The 25,535-nt window shown below is 42.9% G+C and overlaps 1 protein-coding gene across 1 annotated transcript in view; it reads right to left on the bottom strand.

The window, feature by feature from the left end:
• The window catches only part of DGKI (diacylglycerol kinase iota), a 1,086,779-nt gene that overhangs the window by 220,800 nt on the left and 840,444 nt on the right, over nt 1-25,535 (bottom strand). The window contains exon 22 of the mRNA XM_033957757.1: nt 12,238-12,338. Within this exon, the coding sequence (XP_033813648.1) occupies nt 12,238-12,338 (101 nt within the window). The remainder of the gene's footprint in view (nt 1-12,237; nt 12,339-25,535) is intronic.

Genomic DNA, 25,535 nt, shown 5'->3' with positions numbered 1-25,535 from the left:
TATATCTTAGACTATGCTGATATTTAGTTTTTATTATTACTTTGTAATGTTATTGGTAGGTTCCCCTCTAAAGATTTCTAAGAGCTAATTACTTACTACTAGTCTTCTAATTGGTTCAAGGGCCTATAAATTAGAGATCAGGCCAGGGTTGGGGGGAAGAATGAGAAAATTAAAGTCTAAACTGAGAGTTCCCGTGTCTATTAGCCATGCTTTATATTGATGCTATAGCAATTTTAAAATAGCCCCCTTAAATGCTAGCCTGTGAACAGTAACATAGACTTTCTATACTGCATCTCCTGGAGGGCAGGTCCTAGCTACAGGATACTAAAAAACAACTATCCCATAAACTCCCTTACTAAGTAAGCAGAATAGTTAAAATAACAAAGTCCCTGAGCTTACCTAGTCTCCCTTTCTCCAAGTTTACAAGCAGTTTCCCAGCAAATTCTTAGCAGTGAAGATCTTTCTCTCTTTGGAAGTCTTCTCACAGCACCTCTTGCAGAGCCAAAGGTAAATTATTTAATCAAACTTGCTTAAAAATTGCTGATAGGTATCTGCCACAGAAGCAATAGTGCTCGAAGACTTCCAGAAGATGACACAAAATGGCCTGAAGATGCCACAAAAAAGTGGCAAATTCCTTAACAGCGAGCATCAGAGAGGCAAAATTACTAGAATGCAGCACAGAAAAGGACTTAGATGAATCACTGTCCTGCCCTCATGAGATCAGAGCAGCCTAGATAGGGTTACCAGACGTCAGGATTTCCCCAGACATGTCCTCTTTTAGAGGACATATCTATGCGTTGGGACAGCTTTTCACAAGACGGCACTTTGTCCGGGTTTTGAAAAGCTGGTGAGATCGGGGCAGGGGCTTGAGTGCATACTCCAGCTCTGGCCCGAAGAGATGAGATTTGTGTGGGGCTGGGTTTGGGGGGTCGGAACGGGGTGGGGTTGGGGGCAAAATTGGGTGAACCCAGGGGCAGAATGGGCGGTCCCTGGGCAGAACAGGGTGGGGTCATGCATCCTCTTTTACAGAAGGCAAATCTGGTAACCCTAAGCCTAGAGGGCCTAAAGGATCAAGCTGCAGCGCTCAGAACTTACATATGGTTAGCTGACTAGAATGGAAAGGATGATAATGAGCTATTTAGGGATCTCTTAATCGTAGTTTTTGAAGAGGTGACAAGAGTGCTTCATAGCCTTCTCAATCTTGTGGTTAGTAATGCTGAATTAATCCCTTTTCTTCACTTCCATTCTAATCAGACTTCCTTACCTTTTGCCCTTCCCCCCAAATAAGCAGACAGACTCTACCTATTTCCCCCTCTTTGCCTACCTATTATTTTCCCCTATTTGCCTACCTATTCTCCAGGCACATCCAACTGCCTGACATAGCCAATGGACTCACTGAACATATGTTTAGAGTTCAAATAAACCACCATTTAATGAGACAAAAAAGCTAATGAAGCAGGCCCAAAACCTGAATCTAAACAGAGCAACAAGACTGGGAGGATAACATCCTGCTCCTTGTGACCCTGGGTGCAGCACATAAGATAAGTAGCTGTTACCTTTTACAGTGGTTTCTTATGAACTGTGATTGATTCCAAAGCAAAGCAGAGCTGCTTGTTAAGCTAAGCCAGTCTTTTGACGTTTTTGAACACCTAAGATTGATTAAAATTTACTGACTAGGAGGTACTTACCCTTTCTAGTCTTTTAACAAGATTCGTTCTGGATAAAGATGGGGATCTGAGGCTTTTTCCTCCTTGTAACAATGACAGTTTTGGTACACATTTATTGTTTGTTTTTTGTTTATACTAGAAATAAGAGCCTTACTCTAAATGAGAGGGGTCAAAATGACTTGAAACTACAAAAAACAGACCAGCTCTCTATTCTCCGGACACCTGAAGGGTTTCGGGCTAGCTGAACCGCTTATGCCAAGTGTTTATTGTGTTACATCAGTAAGTGGGAACTCGTGTGAAAGGTTTTGTCCGAGTTCACCAGGGTTCAACACCACCAAATGCACAAACGTGCTTGGCAGACATTACTCACTCACATCATTTTAAAACACTGTGGGCTAATCTAAAAATCTATAATTCATAGTGCAAAAAATTTTTTAAAACTGCTTTTTTACTTTTTCTCTTTAAGCTATAAATTAATGCAAGAATTGTTATCAATTGCCCAAAACCCTGGATGGACTTTCCAAAAAGTGGCAGTTTGTCCGGCCGTGCCTGGAGGGCTTTCAACAAGCACATGCGGATGATGTCACATGCATCTGCGTATGCTGGAGGCCCTCCAGATTCAGCCTAGAGGTCAGGAAAACTAGACGAGGCTTTTTTTGGGGGCGGGGCTAGAGGTGGAACGGGATGGGTTGGAGGCAGAACAAAGTGGGGCTGGGTGGCAGAATGGGGAAGGGCCATGCATCCAGGTTTGTCTGTCTTTACAGTGGCACAGTAAGATGGGCACAGTCTTTGTAAGGGTCGCAGGCACCCATCCTCCTCTCTACGCCCCCCCCCCTCCAGTGCACATGCGCCTCTTCCCTTCTACCGCTTTAATTTTCCCTGTGCAAGTAGCATTACGAATTTCTGCCCATGTCAGTGTCACCTCTCTCTGATGTCACTTCCGGGCTCCCTCTATGAAGTGACATCAGCAGAATAGCTGACACAATGCGGGCAACAAGTTCATGCTGTTCTTCGAGGCCTAAAAAATAAAAAAGGTATGGGGGAAGGGGGGGAGGGGAGGGGAAGGGGTAGAGAAGAGGGCAGGGTAGGGGTGCCACTGCCCTGGGTGCCACTCACCCTCACTACGCGTCTTTAAAATCTGGTAACCCTAATTATGCTTCTTTTACTATTTCTCTCAACACAAAAAGATCAGTGCTTACACGACAACTGTTTCATAAAAGGCATAATATCTGTACCCAAAGACAGACAGACAGGCATCTACTAATAATAATTATTGTATACTGTAAATACCTCGCAAACATGGTTTGTCATGGTTTACATAATAAAAGCAGGTACAATCAACTAGAATAACAAATAGGCAGAAACCAAGCCATAGATTTATCCTCTAGTTCTTCAATTCATATTATTGAAACAAAAAGGCTTTCATGGCCCTCCTAAACATTTTATAATTAGTTATAAACACTATGGGGCTCATAATCGAAAGAGAAAAACGTCCAAAAACGGGCCTAAGTCGGCACTTGGACAAACATTGCTCAAAAATGTCCACACACCGATAATAATACCGGGTTTTGGACGTATTTAAAAACGACCTAGGCCTTCATAGTGCCGCTCAACATCCAAAGCTAAACGGGGCATTTCGGGAAGCGTGTCGAGGGCGGGAGTTGGGCGGGACATGGGCCGGCTTAGACTTAGTCGTACAGCATGTATAACCGAAAGTTTAACAATAGAGCCTAGACGGAACTTGGACGTTGTGACTTAGACAATGTAAAACATGATCTAACTCATAAAAACATAGTAACATAGTAGATGACGGCAGATAAAGACCCAAATGGTCCATCCAGTCTGCCCAACCTGATTCAATTTAAATTTTTAAATTTTCTTCTTAGCTATTTCTGGGCAAGAATCCAAAGCTTTACCCGGTACTGTGCTTGGGTTCCAACTGCCAAAATCTCTGTTAAGACTTACTAAAGCCCATCTACACCCTCCCAGCCATTGAAGCCCTCCCCAGCCCATCCTCCACCAAACAGCCATATACAGACACAGACCGTGCAAGTCTGCCCAGTACTGGCCTTAGTTCAATATTTAATATTATTTTCTGATTCTAAATCTTCTGTGTTCATCCCACGCTTCTTTGAACTCAGTCACAGTTTTACTCTCCATCATCTCTCTCAGGAGCGCATTCCAGGCATCCACTATCCTCTCCATAAAGTAGAATTTCCTAACATTGCCCCTGAATCTACCACCCCTCAACCTCAAATTATGTCCTCTGGTTTTACCATTTTCCTTTCTCTGGAAAAGATTTTGTTCCACGTTAATACCCTTCAAGTATTTGAACGTCTGAATCATATCTCCCCTGTCTCTCCTTTCCTCTAGGGCACAGTTCTTCAACCGCCGGTCCGCAGACCGGTGTCGGTCCGCAAAAAAATCTTGCCGGTCCGTGAAGGATTCGGTCCCCGCCGCAACGAAAGGCCGGCGTCAGCTGACTTGCAACTTCCTGTTGCAGTCGCTGTGCCGGGACTCCTGCCTTCCACCACATTTGCCTCCTGCCTTGTCTCCGCACCTCCAGACCAGCAGCGTCAGCTCTGTGTGCTTTTAACTTCGGCACAGAGCTGCCCCTAATCAATAATTTAGCGCGGTTTCATGAGGTAGCCTCGGAGCCTTTGCTAGGCCGGCCCACATCACATCATCGAAGTGGCCGGCTATCAAAGGCCCTGAGGCTGCCTCATGAAACCGCGCTAAACTACTGCTTAGGGGCAGCTCTGTGCCAAAGTTAAAAGTACACAGAGCTGCCGCTGTTGGTCTGGACTCTTGGGCCACTGAAGGAGGGCAAAGAGCAGCTGTCCTGGAGGTTTCCCTTCCTCTCGCCTTTGCAGGTCCCTTTTTTCCACTTTTTTTTTCCTTCAAAGGCCAAGGGGCCCCAGCATCGACATCAATCAAGTTCAACTGTTCCTTGCAAGCGGTTCTGCTCGGTCAAAGCTTCCCCTCTGACATGAGCCACCCTCAGGGGAAAGAAAGTGACCCGCAAAGGTGAGGGGAAGGGAGGCAGATGATGGAAGTTGGGGGGGGGGGAGAGAGAGAAGGGGCAGATGATGGAATGGAGGAGATGAGAGAGAGAAGGGGACAGATGATGGAAGTGAGAAGAAGGGAGAGAGAGAGAGAGCAGAAGGCAGATGGATGCCAGTTGAGAGGGGAGAGCAGATGCTGAATGGAAGTGGGAAAGAACACATACTGGATGGAAGGAGGAGATAAAGGGGGAAGAAAATAGTAAGATAATGGAGGGGTGAGGGAAAGGGGTGACAAGCTGTGGGTAGACACAGTGAAAAGAGGTAAACGGGACTAAATAGTAAGAAAGAATTTAATTTAGATGGAGGAAGAAAATAGAGAAGGAAGACCAGAGAAGAAAAGGGAAGAGAGAGCAGAGAATGATATCAGATCTGAGTGGAGGAAATGAGAAGAGAGAGAGATGCTAAAAACCACAGGGGGGAGGGAAGGACAGAGATGCCAGACCAAATGTGGGGGGCAGGAGGAGAGTTGGCAGGGAAAGACAGACAGTGAATGGAAGGGGCAGATGCTGGATTGAAGAGACAGAGAAGGTTATCATGCCGCTGTACCAGGCTATGGTATGCCCTCACCTGGAGTACTGCGTCCAGCACTGGTCACCGTACATGAAGAAGGACACGGTACTACTCGAAAGGGTCCAGAGAAGAGGGACTAAAATGGTTAAGGGGCTGGAGGAGTTGCCGTACAGTGAAAGATTAGAGAAACTGGACCTCTTCTCCCTTGAGCAGAGGAGATTGAGAGGGGACATGATAGAAACATTCAAGGTACTGAAGGGAATAGACTTAGTAGCTAAGGACAGGTTGTTCACCCTCTGCAAGGCAGGGAGAACGAGAGGGCACTCTCTAAAGTTGAAAGGGGATAGATTCCATACAAACGTAAGGAAGTTCTGTGGCGGAAAGCTGGAACGCTCTTCCAGAGGCTGTTATAAGGGAAAACACCCTCCAAGGATTCAAGACAAAGTTATACAAGTGCCTGATGAACAAGAATGTGCGCTGGTAGGGCTAGTCTCAGTTAGGGTGCTGGTCTTAGACCAGAGGGCCGCCTGCTGGTCATGATGGACCTCTGGTCTGACCTAGCAGTGGCAATTCTTATGTTCTTAGGGCAGACACTGGCTGGAAGAGAGTGAAAAGGCAATGAAAGTAGAAACCAGAGACGACAAAAGGTAGAAAAAAATAATTTTATTTCTATCTTGTGATTCAAATGTATCAGATTTGAAATATGTATCTTGCTAGACATAACTGGGGAGTGCAAAGCCCAGGCAGTGCTTCTTTAGCTTCGAGCCCTAGTTCCACTCCCCTAACACCATTCCTGTCATGTGTGACTGTGGTATTCTGTTATATGATATTTGTGTAGCATTCTGTAATAATTTGGCTTATTCAGTTTTCTTGATAGTAGAGGGGATATATGTGAAGGGGAGGGGGAGACAGGGGTTTTGTTGATCTTTGCCCTGTATTATTTGTATTTATAAAATGACAATTATATAGAATATTGTTTCTTTTTATACTTTAATAAAATATGTTCAATATAAAATCATAACTATTTGAGGCTTGTGCGGATGGGATCAGATGGTTTGTGGGACCGAGCTCGTGGGGACGGGGTGGCGATGGTTTTTTAAAAAAAATTTCAGTCTTAGTAGTTTGCCAGTCCACAAAATAATTATTTTATTTCCGCCGGTCCATATGTGTAAAAAGGTTGAAGAACACTGCTCTAGGGTATACATATTCAGGGCTTCCAGTCTCTCCTCATATGTCTTCTGGCGCAAGCCTCCTATCATTTTCGTCGCCCTCCTCTGGACCGCCTCAAGTCTTCTTACGTCCTTCGCCAGATACGGTCTCCAAAACTGAACACTAATATATCTGAAAAAAATTTTGTCTCCCTTTTTTACATTTTTAGCCATTTGTTCTTCCACCTGTGCTTTCGCCAGACGTATTTCTCTCTTGGCTTCTTTCAGTTTCATCCTGTAGTCTTTTCTGCTCTCCTCTTCTTGGGTTTTTTTATATTTCAAGAACGCCGCCTTTATGAGTTGGCGTTCGTGAAATATAAAAAAACCCAAGAAGAGGAGAGCAGAAAGGACTACAGGGTGAAACTGAAAGATGCCAAGAGAGAAATACGTCTGGCGAAAGCACAGGTGGAAGAACAAATGGCTAAAAATGTAAAAAAGGGAGACAAAATTTTTTTCAGATATATTAGTGAAAGGAGGAAGATGAAAAATGGAATTGCTAGGCTAAAAGATGCTGGGAACCAATATGTGATGAGAAGAAAGCAAATGTGCTAAACACATAACACAGACCCCCACACACTACCCCAGTGATCACCAACCCCCCACCTACAAAAAATTTTATTCACAACTTTAAATTTCAGCCTCCAGACCATCATCACCTGGCCTCTTGGCATCTTAAGTCATCTTAGGGATGGGTTAGGGACCCATAGAGAGGAGGACCCATGCCCATAAGCCCCTGTAATCACTGCATTGATACTGAAACATATGCACTGTCCTATACACCCCCAAAACCCTTTTTTACTGGCATATAAGTGGCTCCTGCAGCCATACGGGCTATTGGAGTGGTAGATAAGTGGGTCTAGGGGATTCTGGAGGTGGTTTGGGGGGCTCACTGTCACCTATAAGGGAGCTGTAGTGAGGAGAAGCCATGGTACCCTTTTTGTGAAGTTCACAGCGGTGCCCTGTAAGGTACCCCACTATTTAGGTGGCATGTCTGGGTGTGCAGTCCATCACTTTGCAGACCCCTCCCACGTCCAACAGGGCTTGTTCTAGGCGTTTTGGACTTGGACGGGTTGTTGGACGGAAATGTGGTATAAAGATAGATGATTTAGTGGCTTGGACGATCAGATCGGCAGAACGTATAATTAGACAATTTTCGAAAGTAAAAAACAGTTGGACATATCTTTTGAAAATGTGTCTTAGGCTCTTTTTAACTTTGGACGACTTGCGATATGAACGTAAACGGACTTAGACATCCCTTTCGATTATGCCCCTCCACTTATATTGGTAAGTTTATCCAGGACTTTACAAACTGTTAAAAAGTTTACTAGACTGCTAATTTTAGAACTATGTTTTTTATTACAGCAACCAATCTACAATATAATAATAAATTCTATAAATTCTATTACATTTTAAATAATATAACATACTACAGTAAACAAGGTCAAACACATAGAATAAAATAGCCTGGGCTATTTGTCAAAAGAACCCAAAGCCACCCTAAGACACATCCTTAAATAACCATTGAAAAAATTATGTTTTAATTTGCTTTTTGATCTTTTTAAAAGATGCCTCTAGTCCTTAATATAAAAAGGTAGGCTATTCCATAGTGCAGGGTCGAGATAAGAAAACTTTGAAAGCAATACAATCTAATTGAATTTGAGAAGGAGGAAGCAAAGTTTCAAGTTTCAAGTTTTCAAGTTTATTTAAAAATTTGATTTGATCGCAAAATCATAATCCAATGTAATTTAAAAATAACAATAAAATCAGGGTAAGAGAAAAAAACACATTGATTAAACCAGACAATTAATACAACTTTTGTCAAAACAAGACACAAGAGTAAAAAAAAGGATTAAATACAATTCATAAACAAATAAAAAGGGCATAGGTAATGAAACAATAGGATGGGAAAAGATTACTCGCTTAAGAAAGAGATCTATGAGGATTGTAAGTTTCTTGTATGTATAAAAGGCATAAAAATATTAGATAAGTATAATGGTTGATCCATGTAAAATGACTAATACATTAAGATTAATATTTTAAATTTCATGCATTTACATTGACACCAATATTCAAAACAATTATCTTGGCAGGAACCTCTCCTGCCCACTTAAAATGCTTCCTGCTGCCTAAGTGGGGATATGGCACTTAACTAGAAAGTGCCGCTAAATATCCCCACAGACCACCCAACTAAAAACTGGGCAGGTTAGTTATGGTGCTGAGGGGTGGTACTGGGGAGGAGCCCCAGGTTATGCAGGTTTCTGCAATTTTCAGTGGCAGCATTCACGTAGGTATGTGGCCTAATTTTGGAAAGCTCCAAAGCTGTTCTACTAGCTCAGAGTGTTCAATCATGTGGGTGTCATCAATGAATATCAGTCCAGCACCCAGATAAATTTCAATTTAAAAAAAGCCATGTTACAGTCAGCAATAAACAACAGGAATAAAAAAAATTACAATTAACTTAAGATATTAAAAAACACATTAATAACCCTAGCCCACATAAAGGGAGGAACACTATTACATTTAAAGAAAAAAGAGGAAAAATATATGTAATTGCTAAGCAGGCTATAATAATAACTAACTCTTACAAACAACCTGTAAAACACATTGGGGAAAATTCTATAAATGACATCCCAATTTTAGGCAGCAGTAGGCATCCTACCACTATCTAACCAGCCAATTGGGACACACATTTTTAGAAAAAAACCTACCTGAGGCAGGCGGCCTACACTGTAGATGTTTTCACAGGTCTAGGGAGATGTGTAGGAACACCTAAGCTCACCCAAGGCTGGGAATGGTTTCGCCCAGAAGTAGCCTTGGATGAGTTTAAGCAGACCTAGGTGTCTCCCTAGAGCCACGACAGATGTTTGAAATGTAGGCCATTAAAATGAGGGCCTACATTTCAATAGATGTGGCCACTGAGCTGATCATGGCAAGGAGATCTCCCTGCTGCAATCAACTAGGCAGCTGCGGCAGGAAACTCCCCCACCCCACAAATCTGGCCAGCAGGAGGGATGCCTACTCCCTCCTGTCAGAACCCCAGAGCCCCTATGTGAACTCAGCCAGCAGGAGGGATACCCACTCCCTCCTGACGGAACTCCTGAACTTCCACTTGTGAAGCAAGCTGGGCAGGAGAGATGTCCATTCCCTCCTACCAGCAGGCCTCCCAACCCTCCAAGACTCAAACCCCCCACCCTGGTACCCCCTCCCCCAACCTGAACACTCCACTCTGGCACCCAACCTTCCCAAACCCCCTCTGTACCTTTTGTAGTACGGCGGGCCAGAGGAATACCTATTCCAGCCGCTAGGCCCACCTCTTCACAATGGTGGGCCTTCCACTTTCTGGTGCATCCTAGAGGAGCTTAAGGCCCTGACTGACCCAGGCACCTAAGGCCCCTCCCAAAGGAGGGGTCTTGAGCATCTGGGCTAACTGTAGTCCTAGGCCACTCCTAGTGCATCCCAGGATGCACTGGAAAAGGGAAGGCCCTCCATTATGAAGAGGCGGGCTTGACTGCCAAAGGTAGTAGGCTCGCCATACTACAAAAGGTACGGGGAGCCTGCTGGCAGGAGGGAGAGGGCATCCCTCCTGCCGCGGGACTTCAAGGGGGTAAAGGGGTGGCAGCAGGAGGAATTGGGCATTCCTCCTGCTGCGGACAGTGTCGGGGGGGAGGGGGAAGTCACTGCTGCTTCTGCTGTTCAGTTGATTGTGGCAGGGAGATTCCCTTGCCATGATCAGCTTAGCAGCAACGTGATTCTCTAACCAGCGCCTGTGACATGGATGCCGGTTAGAGAATCGGGATAGTTAGGCAGGGTTAGACATCTGTCCCTTAAGGACACTGGTGTGCAATTCTCAACTGCTTGTTTGGTAGCTGCCGAAACCGGAATCCTATACAGAATTTCCCCATCAAGTTCATGAAATTTTATCCCCCTCCTTAGATAACAAAAAATTCTTCATTTGCATAGATTCAAGAAAAACATAAGAATTTCCATCCAAACATTTACAGGGACATTTTAGAAAGAAAGTTCTTCCCACAGCTAAAACCCTTAGCTTCTGCTGCAGGAAAGCTTTATGTCTCAACTGAGTAGGCCTGGTGGCAACAGAGAACATAGCAATTGATTGACCATAAAATTATTTTTTGGGGAAAATCTGACCATAAAATCAACATTTTCTGTTCTGTAGATCCTAGAGAAATTAGCAAGACTCTCAGGAGAGTTTAAGGCTGTGGTGTCTAACATGTGACCTCAGGGCCTCAGGAAACCCCCAAATCTTCCATTGCAACCCTCAAACAGTTGGCTGAAATGCTCTTCAAATTCTTTAAATGCGTTAATTTCAATCTTGCTCACTTGATATAGTAACTACAAACAATCTCTTAAGTGTGTTACTCAAGTGTTTCATTTTTGTAATTTGCTACTGTTGACAATTCAAAAAAGTGAGTTTTTAAAATATATCCTTGAAGTGTTGTAGAATCATTATTATTAATTTTTAATGTTTAATACCCAGTCTGAACAAGCAGGTCAAGACAGTTTACAAAATTAGTAGTATGAATTAATAGCATGAAATCTTTGGGAGGTGTCTCATATTCACACTGCAGCCTTTTACATAAAAAAGGTTGGGGACCAAGCTCCCCTTCAATATTATTAGATCTCGTCACTTGTGGTAAACAGTAGCAATTTTTCATCTCAGGTTCTTCAAATGCTAATTGTAAAACATATCTAATATACATTTTCAGATTTATTTTTATTTTTTAACAACCCATAAGCCCCCAACTATGCATCCTCTTTACCCCACCTGCACAAGCGTAGTTTGGGGAGGTGAGGGGGGATTTTGCCCATTCAAATGAACTGCCCAGCCAACATCTCACCTCCCTTCCCCCAAAGGGAAACCTCTTTTCCTTCCCCACTTTGCAGTTTGCTATCTTTGGGCCACTGGCAGTATCAGTCAATAGAAGCTTAGACTCCACTATTGCATCCTGCTTCTGTGGGAACAGTAAGCTGAAACAGAGGGAAGGCTTCCAGGCCTGCTGTAAGCAGTAGGTTTAGTCTGCCAGCAGCCTGAACATTGCAAGCTGCATTGTGCAGGAAGGGAAACAGAGAGAGAAAGAGATACTGGATCCTGCAGGGAGAGGAAGAGAGAAATGCTATACCCAATCTGGGGGAGGGAATGGTAAGGAAGAAAGCTGTCAAATTAGGGAAGATTAGGAGAGGGAAGGTAGAGGAGAAGAGAAGAGAAGAGAGAGAGAAATGCCAGACCATAGGGAAGGAAGGGAAAGAGAGGAGATGAGAGATGCTAGACCATGGGGGACGAGGGAAAGATGGAAGGGAAGAAGACAGATGTCAGATCATAGGGTAGAGGGAAGAGAAGGAAATGAGGGGAGAGGAGAGAAACATCAGACCCTGGTTGGCGTTAGAGGGAAGAAAAGATGGCTAATTTTCAGTTTTAAAATAAATGTATGTATGTCCGTCCCGTGATCTGGCATCTTTCTTCTTTCCTAGTGATTGATGCTAATTGGCTTATTCTTCAATTAACTTGCATCCACAAATTGGGTGTGCACCCAAATTTGCACATGCAATTTTTAGCACTTTTTAAATAATTAGGCTAATATTGTATAAAATTAGGAGGACACTTTCCATGCACACATATGGTCATGCAATTGTATAGATTATTTTCTGCATATATAAAATAGATTTCATAAGTAGAAAAGACCTTATAAAATTTGCTCAATAGACCATAAACAGAAAGAAAGAAAGAGAATGGAACTAGATACATTGTAAGCAAAATGACACACTTACATGCTTCCCGGAGCTTTCCCTTGTCATAATTTAGTGCATAGTAGTCATGTAAACTTATCCTGTTTACTCTAACACGCAAGCGATCCAGTACTGAGTTAGGGCTGCAAATCAAGAAAAAAAAAAAAAAATTTGTCAACTGTTGGATTTGAAAGCAGGTAATATAGATTAGAAAGTAGAAAAATGAAGGCACTCTGACAACTTGCACAATAGCTTACTGGATTTGTTTGTCTTACTCTTGATGTTAGATGTTTACATTGTTTATTTTTGTTAAACATTGCTGATTGCCTATTTTCTTTCTTTTCTTATTTGTTGATGCTGCTGTTTCTTCATATCTCTCCGGGCTGCCAATTGCGCTTCTCTGAGATGTCCGCCGCTGCCAAGAGGTAGTGCCTCCAACTCTAGCCCCCAGATATCATCCTGGTAGCCAGCATTTAAATTTCACAGCTCTTGCAACGCATACAGAAGGGGCACGCTTAAGGAGCATTACATGCTCCTTCATGCACTATCTTCAGGTGCTATCTATCTACACACTACACCTTAAAATGCCTCTATATACATCATTTTTAATTTTTCTCTCTCACATACTTTTCTCCTCTTAATTCCCAGTCCGACCTCTTTACTATGGAACCACAGATTTCAGTTATATGGGGACGGCATCCTTATAAGCAAGTTTCCTACCCTATCTAATTCTAGAACCAGATGCATACAGAAGGAGAAGAATCTTATTTCAATCAGGCCTGCCCTAATGGCTACTCATTCAAACTGCACTGCCACGAATACAAGAAAGGCCGTGGCCTTGCAGTCATCTACCACTCCTCTGTTCCTTTCAAATATGAATCCTATTGTATATCGTCTCATATTGAACTTCTTCAATTCTCTATCACCAATGTTTCTTTCCCCCTTACACTTTCAGCTTCTTCCCCCACCAATTACTAAAGACTCTCTCATGGCTCTACAATTTGCCATCCTAGATTTTAGTATTTCACATAACAACTCAATCATCTTAGGAGACTTTAATATATATTTTGACAATTCTACCAATTCTCAAACTACAGATATCCTTACACTGATCAACAATTTTTCTCTAATCCCGTTACTCACCACCCCTACACACATTGCTGGACACACAACTGACAAGATCTTTGTGCCAAAAGCCCTCTCTTCACTATCCAACAAATCATCTCCCTTCCCTGGACTGATCATTCCTTAATTACGATATCTCTTCATGTTCCCCTTAATCGCACTCAATCACCTCCTCAAACCTACTTTTCAAGGGATTTAAGTAAAATTAATTCTACAGCGATCAATGACTCACTTGCTCTCAATCTTGAGGATTTTTCTAAACCCACCTAGAAGACCAATCATGGATCTGGATTTCTTCTACCCAAACTCTGATGGATAAAATAGCCCCTCTTAAAAAAACCTGGTTTTCTCAAGAATTATCACTCATCTGTCACCAGCTTCACTCCTCCGAACAGCGATGGAGAAGATGACATTCTCTGTCCTCCTTAAACCACTATAAAGAAAAAGCTTCCTTTTATAAACTCTCCATCCAAAAATGCAAAAAAGGAATACTATTCTGTTCTTTATGCTATCTTACAATCACTAACTTCCCAAAACAATCAAAAGATGTCTTGTTCATCTAGGCCCTCAATTCAAGAATTAGCAAATTATTTCCATCTACTATAATAAAATGCTAAGAGTGCATGCGCACTCTTACCGCCGTGTTCCCTGATCCCTGATCTGTAGTTCTCTGGTCGGCAGAGTGCGCATGCACGCTAAGGCACATGAAAGGCAGTGCAGAGTGGCGGCTGCCGGGAGAAGGGTTTCGCGGAGCGGCGCTGGTGGCGGCTGCCAGGAGGAGAGCTTCGAGCCGCTGAGGGTCGGACGCTGCTCCCGTGAGGATCGCGGCCGGCTGTATCAAACTTTGCAGGCTGCACAGCACCTCAGTAGAACGTTTCCTCTGACATATGTGATTGCGTCAGAGGGAACATACTTCCGAGGGGCAGAGCGGCCTACGAGGTTCGCAAAAGCCGGCCGCAATGCTCACAACGCTGCATACTGGACCGGGGAAACAGGTAAGGGATGCTGCAGGAGCAGGGAAGAGGAACAGGGAGAGCAGGGAAGAGTTGCTACTGAACCGGGGGAGCAGGGAAGAGGTGCTACTGGACTGGGGGAGCAAGGAAGAGGGACAGGGGAAGCAAGGAAGAGGTGCTACTGGACCGGGGGGAGCAGGGAAGAGGTGCTACTGGGCTGGGGGAGCAATGAAAAGGGATAGGGGGAGCAGGGAAGAGGTGCTACTGGACGGGGGGAGCAGAAAAAAGGTGCTACTGGACCAGGGAAGAAGGACAGGGGGAGCAGAGAAGAGGTGCTGCTGGATCGGGGGAGCAGGGAAGAGGGACAGAGGGAGCAGGGAAGAGGTGCTACTGGACCGGGGGAGCAGGAAAAAGGTGCTACTGGACCGGGGGAGCAGGGAAGAGGGACAGGGGGAGCAGGGAAGAGGTGCTACTGGGCTGGGGGAGCAATGAAGAGGGACAGGGGGAGCAGGGAAGAGGTGCTACTGGACCGGGGAGCAGGGAAGAGGGACAGGGGGAGCAGGGAAGAGGTGCTACTGGACGGAGGAGCAGGAAAAAGGTGCTACTGGACCAGAGGAGCAGGGAAGAGGGACAGGGGGATCAGGGAAGAGGTGTTACTGGGCCGGGTGAGCAATGAAAAGGGACAGGGGGAGCAGGGAATTGGTGCTACTGGGCCGGGGGAGCAGGGAAGAGGTTCTACCGGGCATGGGGAGCAATGAAGAGGGACAGAGGGAGCAGGGAAGAGGTGCTGCTGGACAGGGAATTGGAGTGGGGAGGGAAATGCTGCTGGTGAGAAAAGGGGGCTCAGGCTGAAAGGGAACAGATGGGAGAAGGGGGTTGGGGGGTAAAATGGGTTTGGAGCTGGGGCTGAAAACAGGGGACATGTGAGCGAAGGAGGCTTTACTAGCACCCGTTAATGTAACGGGCTTAAACACTAGTAATAAAATAAAAGCCATCCATAACAAACTTACACTATCCCCTACTTTGTCAACCCAAAATTTTCCTATTACTTCCAAACATCTCTCATTTAGCAATTTATCTCTACCTTCTCTTGCTGATATCCTTAGAACCCTATAGAATATGAACATGTCTAACAACCCCTTAGAATCATTAACCCCCTTTACTCTAAAAAAAAATCTTCACATTTTTGGCCCTTTCATCCATAAGATGATCACCAATAGTCTTTCCACTGGAACAATGCCTAACCTTTGGAAAAAGGCTACAATATTCCCAAAACTTAAACAGTCAAATTCTTCAGATGAGGAATATTCTAACTATTTGATGTTCTTATGGGTCTAGCAATTCAGCATGTTTTATCAGAATGGAAAAATAATACAGTACAGCTCTTTCTTTTCCTGCAAGGTGGACGAGAGTCAGTCTTGAGCGTAAATATAAAGAAGTAGTTGCTGGTAGGTGATGTTCAGTTTGAAATTTTAGAGGGTTTGGGCTCTTTTAGATGACTATTGTAGAATACATGCTAATTGACTTTTCTTTCTGGTTTGTACTCCCAATTCGTCTACTTTTACAATTTTGTTGGGTTGAGGGGGGAAAGACTTAAATGTCATTAGATTAATTGTTGTGTTGAATATTGTATTTTATGAAATTCAACAAAAATATTTGAACAGAATAATACTGATGTTAAGATTATACTTGTAGTTTAGAGCATTTGACTGTTAGAATGAAGAGTGGTGTTGTGTATGTAGAAATTCCTTTTAGAAATGAATTCCTCATTCTATGGTTATGTGACTTTAATGGTGTTCTTTGTACTGGTATCAGATAATGAATGGTTACTTCACCTCTGTCTCCCATACTCTTCAACCTATACATAGCCTCCCTCAGCTCCTGCCTAGACAAACATGGCCTAATCTCCTACAGCTATGCAGATGATATCATCATTCTCCTCCCCTTCGACCATCCAGCACCTACCATGATAGGCACAATACACAGAACACTCGAAACAGTAGCAACATGGATGACAGAACACAAACTAAAACTTAACTCTGACAAAACAAACTTCATCCTCCTAGAAAACAACAAAACCCCAACCTTAACAAACCTAGTAATAAACTCAACCTCATACCCCATTCAACCCACGCTAAAACTTCTTGGAGTACTGATTGACAGAGGCTGTACCATGCAATCACAAATCAACAAAATAATAAAAACCTCATTCGCAACCATGAGAAACCTAAGACAAATTAGAAAATTCATCAACAGGAAATAATTCCAATTTTGGTACAATCTCTAATCATTGGACTAATAGACTACTGCAACATACTATACCTCCCCTGCCCAGCAATCATGATAAAACAACTACAAACAATACAAAATACAGCCCTAAGACTCATCTATTCGCTGGAAAAATACAACCACATCACAGAGGCATATCACGACTCACACTGGCTACCAATACAAGCAAGAGTATACTTCAAATTCTACTACCTACTATTTAAAGCTATAAATGGAGACAGCCTAACCTACTGGAACTAACTCAATCCACCTCAACCAGACACAGGAGAACCCACTCACTATTCACACACCCACAAACTAAAAATGTCAAACAAAGAAAACTATATGACAACCTAATGGCCACCAGAGCAGCAAAACTAGACAAACAACTCACCGATCTGCTGTCTTCGACCAGACTACAAAACCTTCAAAAACGAAACAAAAACCCTACTCTTCAAAAAATACATAAAACCTATTTAACATGACCAGATCCCAAGCTTCACCTACTATACTATCTACTCTTATCAAATCAAAAATGTTAAAATTACCCATTATGTATTACCTAATTTCATGACAGTTCTTATGTATTCCGCCTATATATGTCGTAACATCATGATAATTCTTATGTAATCCGCCTTGAACCGCAAGGTAATGGTGGAATAGAAATCACTAATGTAATGTAATTTATTGTTCACTGACACTGACACTTGATTATTGCAATGCCATCTACCTAGGTTTACTGAAGTAGTTTCAAGTTTATTAGGTTTTTTATATACCGCCTATCAAGGTTATCTAAGCGGTTTAACAATCAGGTACTCAAGCATTTTCCCTATGTGGTTCGGGAACTGCAATTGGTACAAAATGCTGTGGCATGATTAATTGTAGGGGCTACCAAGTCTGAGCTTATAATGCCAATTTTAGTTAAGCTTCATTGCTTACCTGTCTCTGCTCAGATTGAGTTTATAGTTCTCTATTTGATTTACAAGTTGTGATATACTCAACAGCCTGCAACGTTGAACAGTCTTCTCAATCCATATCAACAAAGGGATGTTGCGTTCTGATGAGCAATTTTGTTTAGAGGTACCATCTTTGAAGCAGGTGAGATTAGGGAATCATCGACACCCAATATTATCAGTTCAAGGCATGTTGTGGAATGCCTTGTGCTTGAAGAGAGCTTCAATCTTATTAAGCTTCAGGAAATTGATTAAAACAGTATTGTTTGAGCAATACTAATTAGTTTAATCTGCTATTAGTATTACAGTTCCAAAATGACATTGATTTTATGTTTATGTATTGTTTGTCTAATATATCATTGTTCTATTGTAGTATGTATTGTAATTATGTATGTATGTTTGTAACTTGCACAGAACTACAGGATGTAGTGAGTAAAAAATTTTTAAATAAATAAATAAACTACATAGGATAGGTGACAAAGATGTATAGGATAGGTGTGGATTAGGAATTGGTTATTGGATAGAAAACAGAGGTGTATAGGCCTGGTTTGGCACAAACTATGCAGAAGCATTAGCAGGGCGTGACAAAGACCTTTCTAGTCCTGATTAGAGGGTCTTATATACATGCAAACACATTTAAAGCTTTGAAAAGTCAGGATAATAAACAAAAGACCAGGAAACCAATATATAGCATAGTAAAATGGGAATTCACTATTTGTGTGAGGTGTTAGGTGGGGCAGGACCATATGGAAATCAGGTACCTATAGGTGTATAAATAATAATACATAGAGGTATTAATGACTCCATCTTGTTTTCTGACTTTCTGTGTGTCTCCTCGTGGTGTAAACCATACTGAAGTTTTCCCGCCTATAAAAGACCTGTGATTCTAGTGTTCTTTGTGTGGACGGCTATGCCTAGGAGGAATAAGAGAAACCTCATGGCCTGAGTGAAAACAGATGGTCCTAGCATTCCAATGCTGGGTATAGAAGAAAAGCTTTCTTGTATTAAATATGAATGAAATATGTCGTATGGATCTATGAATGTTTGGGGCCCTGAATGTGTGATGTGTGGAATGCAGGATGTGTGATGGAATGATTTGTATTTAATTTCAAATGTTTTTACATATATAAGATTCAAGAAACTTTAAGGAAGCCTAAGAGCAACATCTGTAGTTAGTTAGGACAAGAGTGAAGGAATGGTTACCATGGAAACCCTCCAGAGGCCCAGCAAAGGTCAGCTAGGTTGACTTCCAGCATAGGAAGGGGGGTCTGGGGGGTTTTCTGTTCATGTGTGTTAGTGAAACTTGAAGCTGTTAGTTTTCCAAGCATGGGTTCTACAAACACAGAAAGGCTGTTTGATTTAAACTTTTTGAGAATTACAAAGTGAATATTGGTTATGTTATAATGTGTTGTGCATTCAGAAATTGATGTAAACAAAAATATGATTTGTAAAACTTTTTTCTATGTTAAAAGGAATTTTCTTTGTTCAAAAAACCTAAGGACAGCCTCTGAAGGGGGTGATTGGTTGGCAGTTGTGAAATCATACTGGTCAGTGTGAAGGTATAAAGGAATGCACCAGTATTGATTTCTTGGGGGCCCTGTATGCTTCAGGAGAGGTGCAATTTTCACGCCTGAAGAATGCCTAACGAAAGTTATGTCAAAACGAATAAAAAATTAACTGATTGGAAAATATTCATGCAATTGTTATTATTCCCGGGCAACTAAGGGCAGGTAATTGCTAAGTTCCCTGCTCAGAAGGTAGGGTTAAATGATCATTTTTCTCAATGGAGGAGAGTAAACAGTGGAGTGGCGCAGGAGTCTGTACTGGGACCAGTGCTATTTAACTTATTTATAAAGAGGGGCATAATCACAAAAAACGTCTAAGTCCCCTTTTGGCCTAAGGCCTTAAACGTTGAAAGTAGAAGCAGGGAAAATGTCCATTATCAAAAAAATGTCCAGAAGGAGGGTTTTTTTTTATAATGACCCGCCTCTGCGTTCAGATGTTTAAACGCCCAAACCACCACTACGTCTAAACTTATACCATATAATCAACCTAAAAAAAGCCTAAGCCCCAAACGTCCAAAACAAGGGCTTTTAGGCAAAGGAGGAGCCAGTCCTTCGCCTAAAAGCTGGATTCTGTAACCGGTGTCTGTCAAAAACACCGATTACAGAATTCACCCCCACCCCCCTGACCCAATCCAGCAGGGGAGAACACTTTAAAAGAAGTGGTGCCAACGGCTCACCGAGACCAGCAGCAGTATCGGGAGCCCCTCTCCAGCAGGGCACCTGATCACAGTTACACCCTCCCCCGATCCAGCAGGGGTGAACACTTTAAAAGAAGCGGTGCCAACGGCTCACCGAGACCAGCAGCAGTATCGGGAGCCCCTCTCCAGCAGGGCACCTGATCACAGTTACACCGCTCCCCCGATCCAGCAGGGGAGAATACTTTAAATATATATTTTTTATTTCTCTTGATACTTATTTTTTATCTCTATTTTTTATTTATTTTACTTATTTATTTTTAATTCTATCTTTAAATTTATTTATTCATTACTTGGTGGAATACTCATTTCTATCTCTATCTCTATCTCTGTCTTTATATTTTATCTTTATTTTTCATAAATTGTCTCTTCAGGTACTTTAATTAGATTGTGAGCCTTTGGGACAGTTAGGAAATTTCCAAGTACCTATCTTATTTATTTTATTTATTGTATCTTTTAATGATTTCATTTTTGTAAACCGCTTAGAAACCTCACGGTTATTAGCGGTATATAAGAATTAAATTAAATTAAATTATCGGGGCAGGAAGGAGCCCAAGCCCTCCTGCCCCGCGGCACCTCCAATCTCCCCGACACTATCGGAACAGGAGGGAGCCCAAGCCCTCTTGCCCCGTTGACAGCCCCGACTCGATCGAGCCAGAAGGAAGCCCAAGCCCTCCTAGCCACGTGGCCCCACCCCCTACAAGATCGGGCAGGAGGTAGCCCAAGCCCTCTTGCCCCGTTGACAGCCCCGACTCGATCGAGCCAGAAGGAAGCCCAAGCCCTCCTAGCCACGTGGCCCCACCCCCTACAAGATCGGGCAGGAGGTAGCCCAACCCCTCCTGCCCAGGCGGACCCCCTGCCCCGCACTCCCACTAAAATATGGGCAGGAGGGATCCGAGGCCCTCCTGCCTCGATTCAACTTCCCGAACCCCCGCCCATGTGCTTAAGGCCCTACCCACAGGAGGAGCTTAAGGTTCCTGGGCCTATTCTGGTTGGCCCAGAAGACTCAGGCCCCACCTGTGGGCAGGGTTTGAGCCGCCTGGGCCAATCCAGCCCATTCCTGAGCTGGCTGGCCTGCCGGACGGGTGGGCTTGGCACCCGTCCATCCGGCCAATGCTTTCAAAGTATGGGGGGTGGGATTGGGGGTGGGTAGGGGGTCGTGGGGTCGGTGGGGGATCATGGGTCAGTGGGGGGAGCCAATTGGAGGTTTGGGGGGATGGTCATGGGGTTGTCGAGTCGAGGGCAGGAGGGCCTGGGATCCCTCCTGCCCGTATTTTAGTGGGGTTGGGGGTAGGGGTCCGCCTGGGCAGAGGGGTTGGGTTACCTCCTGCCCAATCTTGTAGGGGGTGGGGTCGCATGGCCAGGAAGGCTTGAGCTTACTCCTGGTTTGATCGAGTCAGGGCTGTCGACGGGGCAAGAGGGCTTGGGCTCCCTCTTGCCCCGATATTGTTGGGGGGGTGATGTATCGTGGCAGGATCATTCATCTACATGAACTGCCACAACGCAAGGCAGGAGAGATTGAGCATTTCTCCTGCCGCGGGTCGCAGCAGTTCGGGTAGAGGGGTGATCGCATCGCGGTAGGGGAGATGAGGCATCTCTCCTGCTGCGATGGTTGTGGTGGGGGGTAGGTTGCCGGGCCGCTGAACTGATCGCGCCAGCTGCCATCAGCTCAGTGGCCCCTTTTTCGGCACTTATACCTGTTTTGACTTGGTCTAAGTCAAAACGTATAAGTGCCGACTAGGCAACCTATCAAATGTTTTGGTTATACCTGTTGTACGCCTAGGTGTAGGTCGGCCTACCTCCTACCCACCGCCCGCACTTTCCCCTCTTCTAAAAACACCTCTTTTCTCTCTGTGCATTTAGAGGCAGGGGATAGGCCTAAGCTGGTTTTAGATACGTCTAAAACCAGCTTTGATTATGGGTACTTGGACGATCAGGCTTTTTGATCATCCAAGTAGCCATTTAGGCCACTTTTTAGACGTTTTTTAAAAAATTATGAGCCCCAAATGATCTGGAAATTGGAACAATGGGTGAGGTGATTAAATTTGCAGATGATATGCGGATTGTGAAAAATTGCAGGCAGACCTTAGGAAATTGGAAGACTGGGCATCCAAGTGGCAGATGAAATTTAATGTGGACAAATGCAAAGTAATGCACATTGGGATGAATAACCTGAATCACAGCTACAGGATGCTAGGGTTCACCCAAGAAAAGGATCTGGGTATCATTGTAGACAATACGATGAAACCTTCCACCCAATGTGCGGCGGCAGCCAAAAAAGTAAACAGAATGCTGAGAAATATTAAAAAAGGGATGGTTAATAAGACTAAGAATGTCATAATGCCCCTGTATCGCTCCATGGTGCGACCTCATTTGGAGTACTGCATTCAATTCTGATCTCCTTATCTCAAGAAAGATATAGTGGTACTAAAAAAGGTTCAAAGAAGAGCGACCAAAATGATAAATGGGATGGAACTCCTTTCATATGAGGAAAGACTAAAACAGTTAGGGCTCTTCAGCTTGGAAAAGAGATGGCTGAGGGGAGATATAATTGAAGTCTACAAAATCCTGAGTGGAGTAGAACGGGTACAAGTGGATCGGTTTTTTACTCCGTTATAAATTACAAAGACTAGGGGACACTCAATGTAGTTACAGGGAAATACTTTTAAAACCAATAGGAGGAAATTTTTTTCACTCAGAGAATACGTTGCCAGATGATGTGGTAAGAGCGAGTAGCATAGCTGTTTTTAAGAAAGGTTTGAACAAGTTCGTGGAGGAAAAGTCCATAGTTATTGAGAAAGACAAGGGGGAAGCCACTGCTTGCCCTGTATTGGTAGCATGGAATATTGCTACACCTTGGGTTTTGGCCAGGTACTAGTGACTTGGATTGGCCACCGTGAGAACAGGCTACTGGGCTTGATGGACCATTGGTCTGACCCTGTAAGGCTATTCTTATGTTCAATCTCCCCTTTATAGCTAAACTAACGGAGAAGCTAGTATTTAATCAACTTTCTTCCTTTTTGGAAAAAACCTAATGCCTTTCACCCCAATCAAACACGAAGAAAGATTTAAAAAATTGCGGCTGTACTCACTTGAGGAAAGAAGAGAACGGGGAGATATGATTGAAACATATAAGTACATCACGGGACGCATCGAGTCAGAAGATGATATCTTCTGGCTCATGGGACCCTCGACCACCAGAGGGCATCCGCTGAAAATCAGGGGAGGGAAGTTTCATGGCGACTCCAGGAAGTACTTCTTCACCGAAAGAGTAGTGGATCATTGGAATAGACTCCCACTCCAGGTGATAAAGGCCAGCAGCGTGATGGATTTTAAGAGAAAATGGGATACTCATGTGGGATCTTTAAGGGAGTAAATTCAGGGGAGGGGATACTTGGAATGGGCAGACTTGGTGGGCTATAGCCCTTTTCTGCTGCTTTTTTCTATGTTTCTAAACAAGTTTTCAACCCCACCACTCTACAGAATTTTCACTGGTCAATTTGATATATCTTGGATCATCGCAAATCTGTTCTCCTAGTCTTGTTAGATCTTACAGCTGCCTTTGACATGATTGATCACTCCCTACTTCTTAGGATATTTCAAAAACCTCAGGCATCTCTGGCACAGTCCTCAACTGGTTCTCCTCATTCTTCGAAAATTGCTCATTTCAAGTGAAATTTAAGAACACTACATCTGAAATCTTTTCTCCGAAATATGGAATACCACAAGGCTCTATCCTGTATCTGTTCCTCTTTAATCTCCTTTTAGCTCCCTTATTAACTCTGGCTCAATCCATAGGCTTTATCCCCTTTAAGTACGCAGATGACATTCAACTCTTGCATCCTCTGAACCAAATCATGTTCAATAAATAAACTGTAAACTTACCCAAATCAGTTCATGGCTGAATAAAAACATGCTTGCACTATACATTCAGAAAACAAAAGGTGTTCTGTTTCCTAGTTCAGATAAGAAAGATCTAATCCTGCCTATCTGTACTGAATCCACCCCTATTCAAATGGACAAGAAAATGAAACTACTGGGGGTAATTCTTGACAGAAAACTTACTTTTCACAATCAGATAAGCTCAGTAGTCTGGAAATGTTTCTATAAATTCAAATTAATATGTTCAGTATCTTCACTCCTAGATCCTTCCTCTCTTAACATTCTGATCCATTCTCTACTTATTTCTCACCTGGACTTTTGTAATTCCTTATATCAAGGTATAACACAGAAATAAATCAGTTGGCTCCAAATTCTTCAGAACACAGTAATAAAACTCATTTACAAAGCAAAAACATTCAACCATGTTACTCCTTTGCTCCGCAATGCTCACTGGCTGTCCATCCAATATCGTATAACTTATAAAATTCTTCTTCTCACCTTTAAAACTAGACTCGTGAACACTCCAGCTTTTATTGATAAACTTTTTACCCCTTATGCATCATCAAGAATGCCGAGATCAAATACCCACAATCTAATGGTAATCCCATTCATCTGTGAAATTGTTTACAATACTACTCATAAAACAATCTTTTCAGCTATGGCCCTTTCTCTTTAGAATGCTATGCCACTAGACCTCAGATTAGAATCTTCCCTGATAAAATTCAAATCTAAACTTAAAACATTCCTGTTCAAAGATGCTTTTGATACATGACACTGAATATTCTCTTTAAGGATGACAATTTATTCACCTTAATCTATTCCCATCCTACTGTGTTCTCCCATCCCCTCTCTTTCCCTAATTTTATCTTGATGTAACCATGTAATCCTTTCCCCTTCTTTCCTCCTGGTTTCACATCAGTAATGCTTAGTCTGTGAATTCCCCTTTGTTTTAATAGAGAGTTGCTATTTTACTCTTTTTACTAATATTTTATTGTAAACCATTTAGTTATTTATGATAGAAGATATATCAAATGACTAATAAACTTGGAAACTTGGTCATCTTCTATCCTTTTCTCTGCCTTAGAGATTAAATGTACTTATCCCAAGCTTTCTTTAATTAAAATACAGTTCATCTCCACCACCTCTGTCTGGAGGCTGTTCCACACATTCACCACCCTTTCTGTGAAGTAGTATTTCCTCAAGTTACTTCTGGGTCTAAACCTTTTCACCTTCAACCTATGACCCTTCATTCCAGAGTTTCCTTTCAGTTGAAAGAGATCAACTCATGTGCATTTATGCCACATATGTATTTAAACGTCTCTATCATATCTCCTCTCTCCCACCTTTCCTCCAAAGTAGACATTGGGAGTATATTCCCATATGCTTTATGATGAAGACAATTGACCATTTTAGTAGCCATCCTCTGGATCAACTTCTGTTTATATCTTTTTGAAGGTACAGTCTCCAGAAATGTACACAGTATTCTAAATGAGGTCTTGCTAGAGTTTTATGCAGGGATATCATTACCTCCTTTTACCTACTGGCCATTTATCTCGCTGGGCACTCAAGCATCCTTCTTGCTTCGCTGCCACATTTTTCTAGAGGTCCCTTGTATTGTATGATAAGTATATTAATAGGGATATAATATTGAAACAATTTAAGTCCCAATGTTTCAGTGCTGCTGAATTATAAGGGGATTCTAAATAAACAGCAAGTTAAAACAGATATATAAGTGGATGATGACATTCTTTGGCAATGATAAGGAGAGCTATTTCAGAGCTCAGAAAAAACTCACAGCCAAAATCTCATGAGGCCTCTCAGAATATTTCAGAGCTTAGTGTTAAGTCCCTTAGATGAAAGATTTATCCTGCTGTCTAGAAAGTACTTCCATTAAAGGTA

The sequence above is a fragment of the Geotrypetes seraphini genome, chromosome 9, assembly GCF_902459505.1.
Source record: "Geotrypetes seraphini chromosome 9, aGeoSer1.1, whole genome shotgun sequence".
In the NCBI taxonomy this organism is placed as follows: domain Eukaryota; kingdom Metazoa; phylum Chordata; class Amphibia; order Gymnophiona; family Dermophiidae; genus Geotrypetes; species Geotrypetes seraphini.
This window is presented reverse-complemented; position numbering and strand designations above follow the sequence as displayed.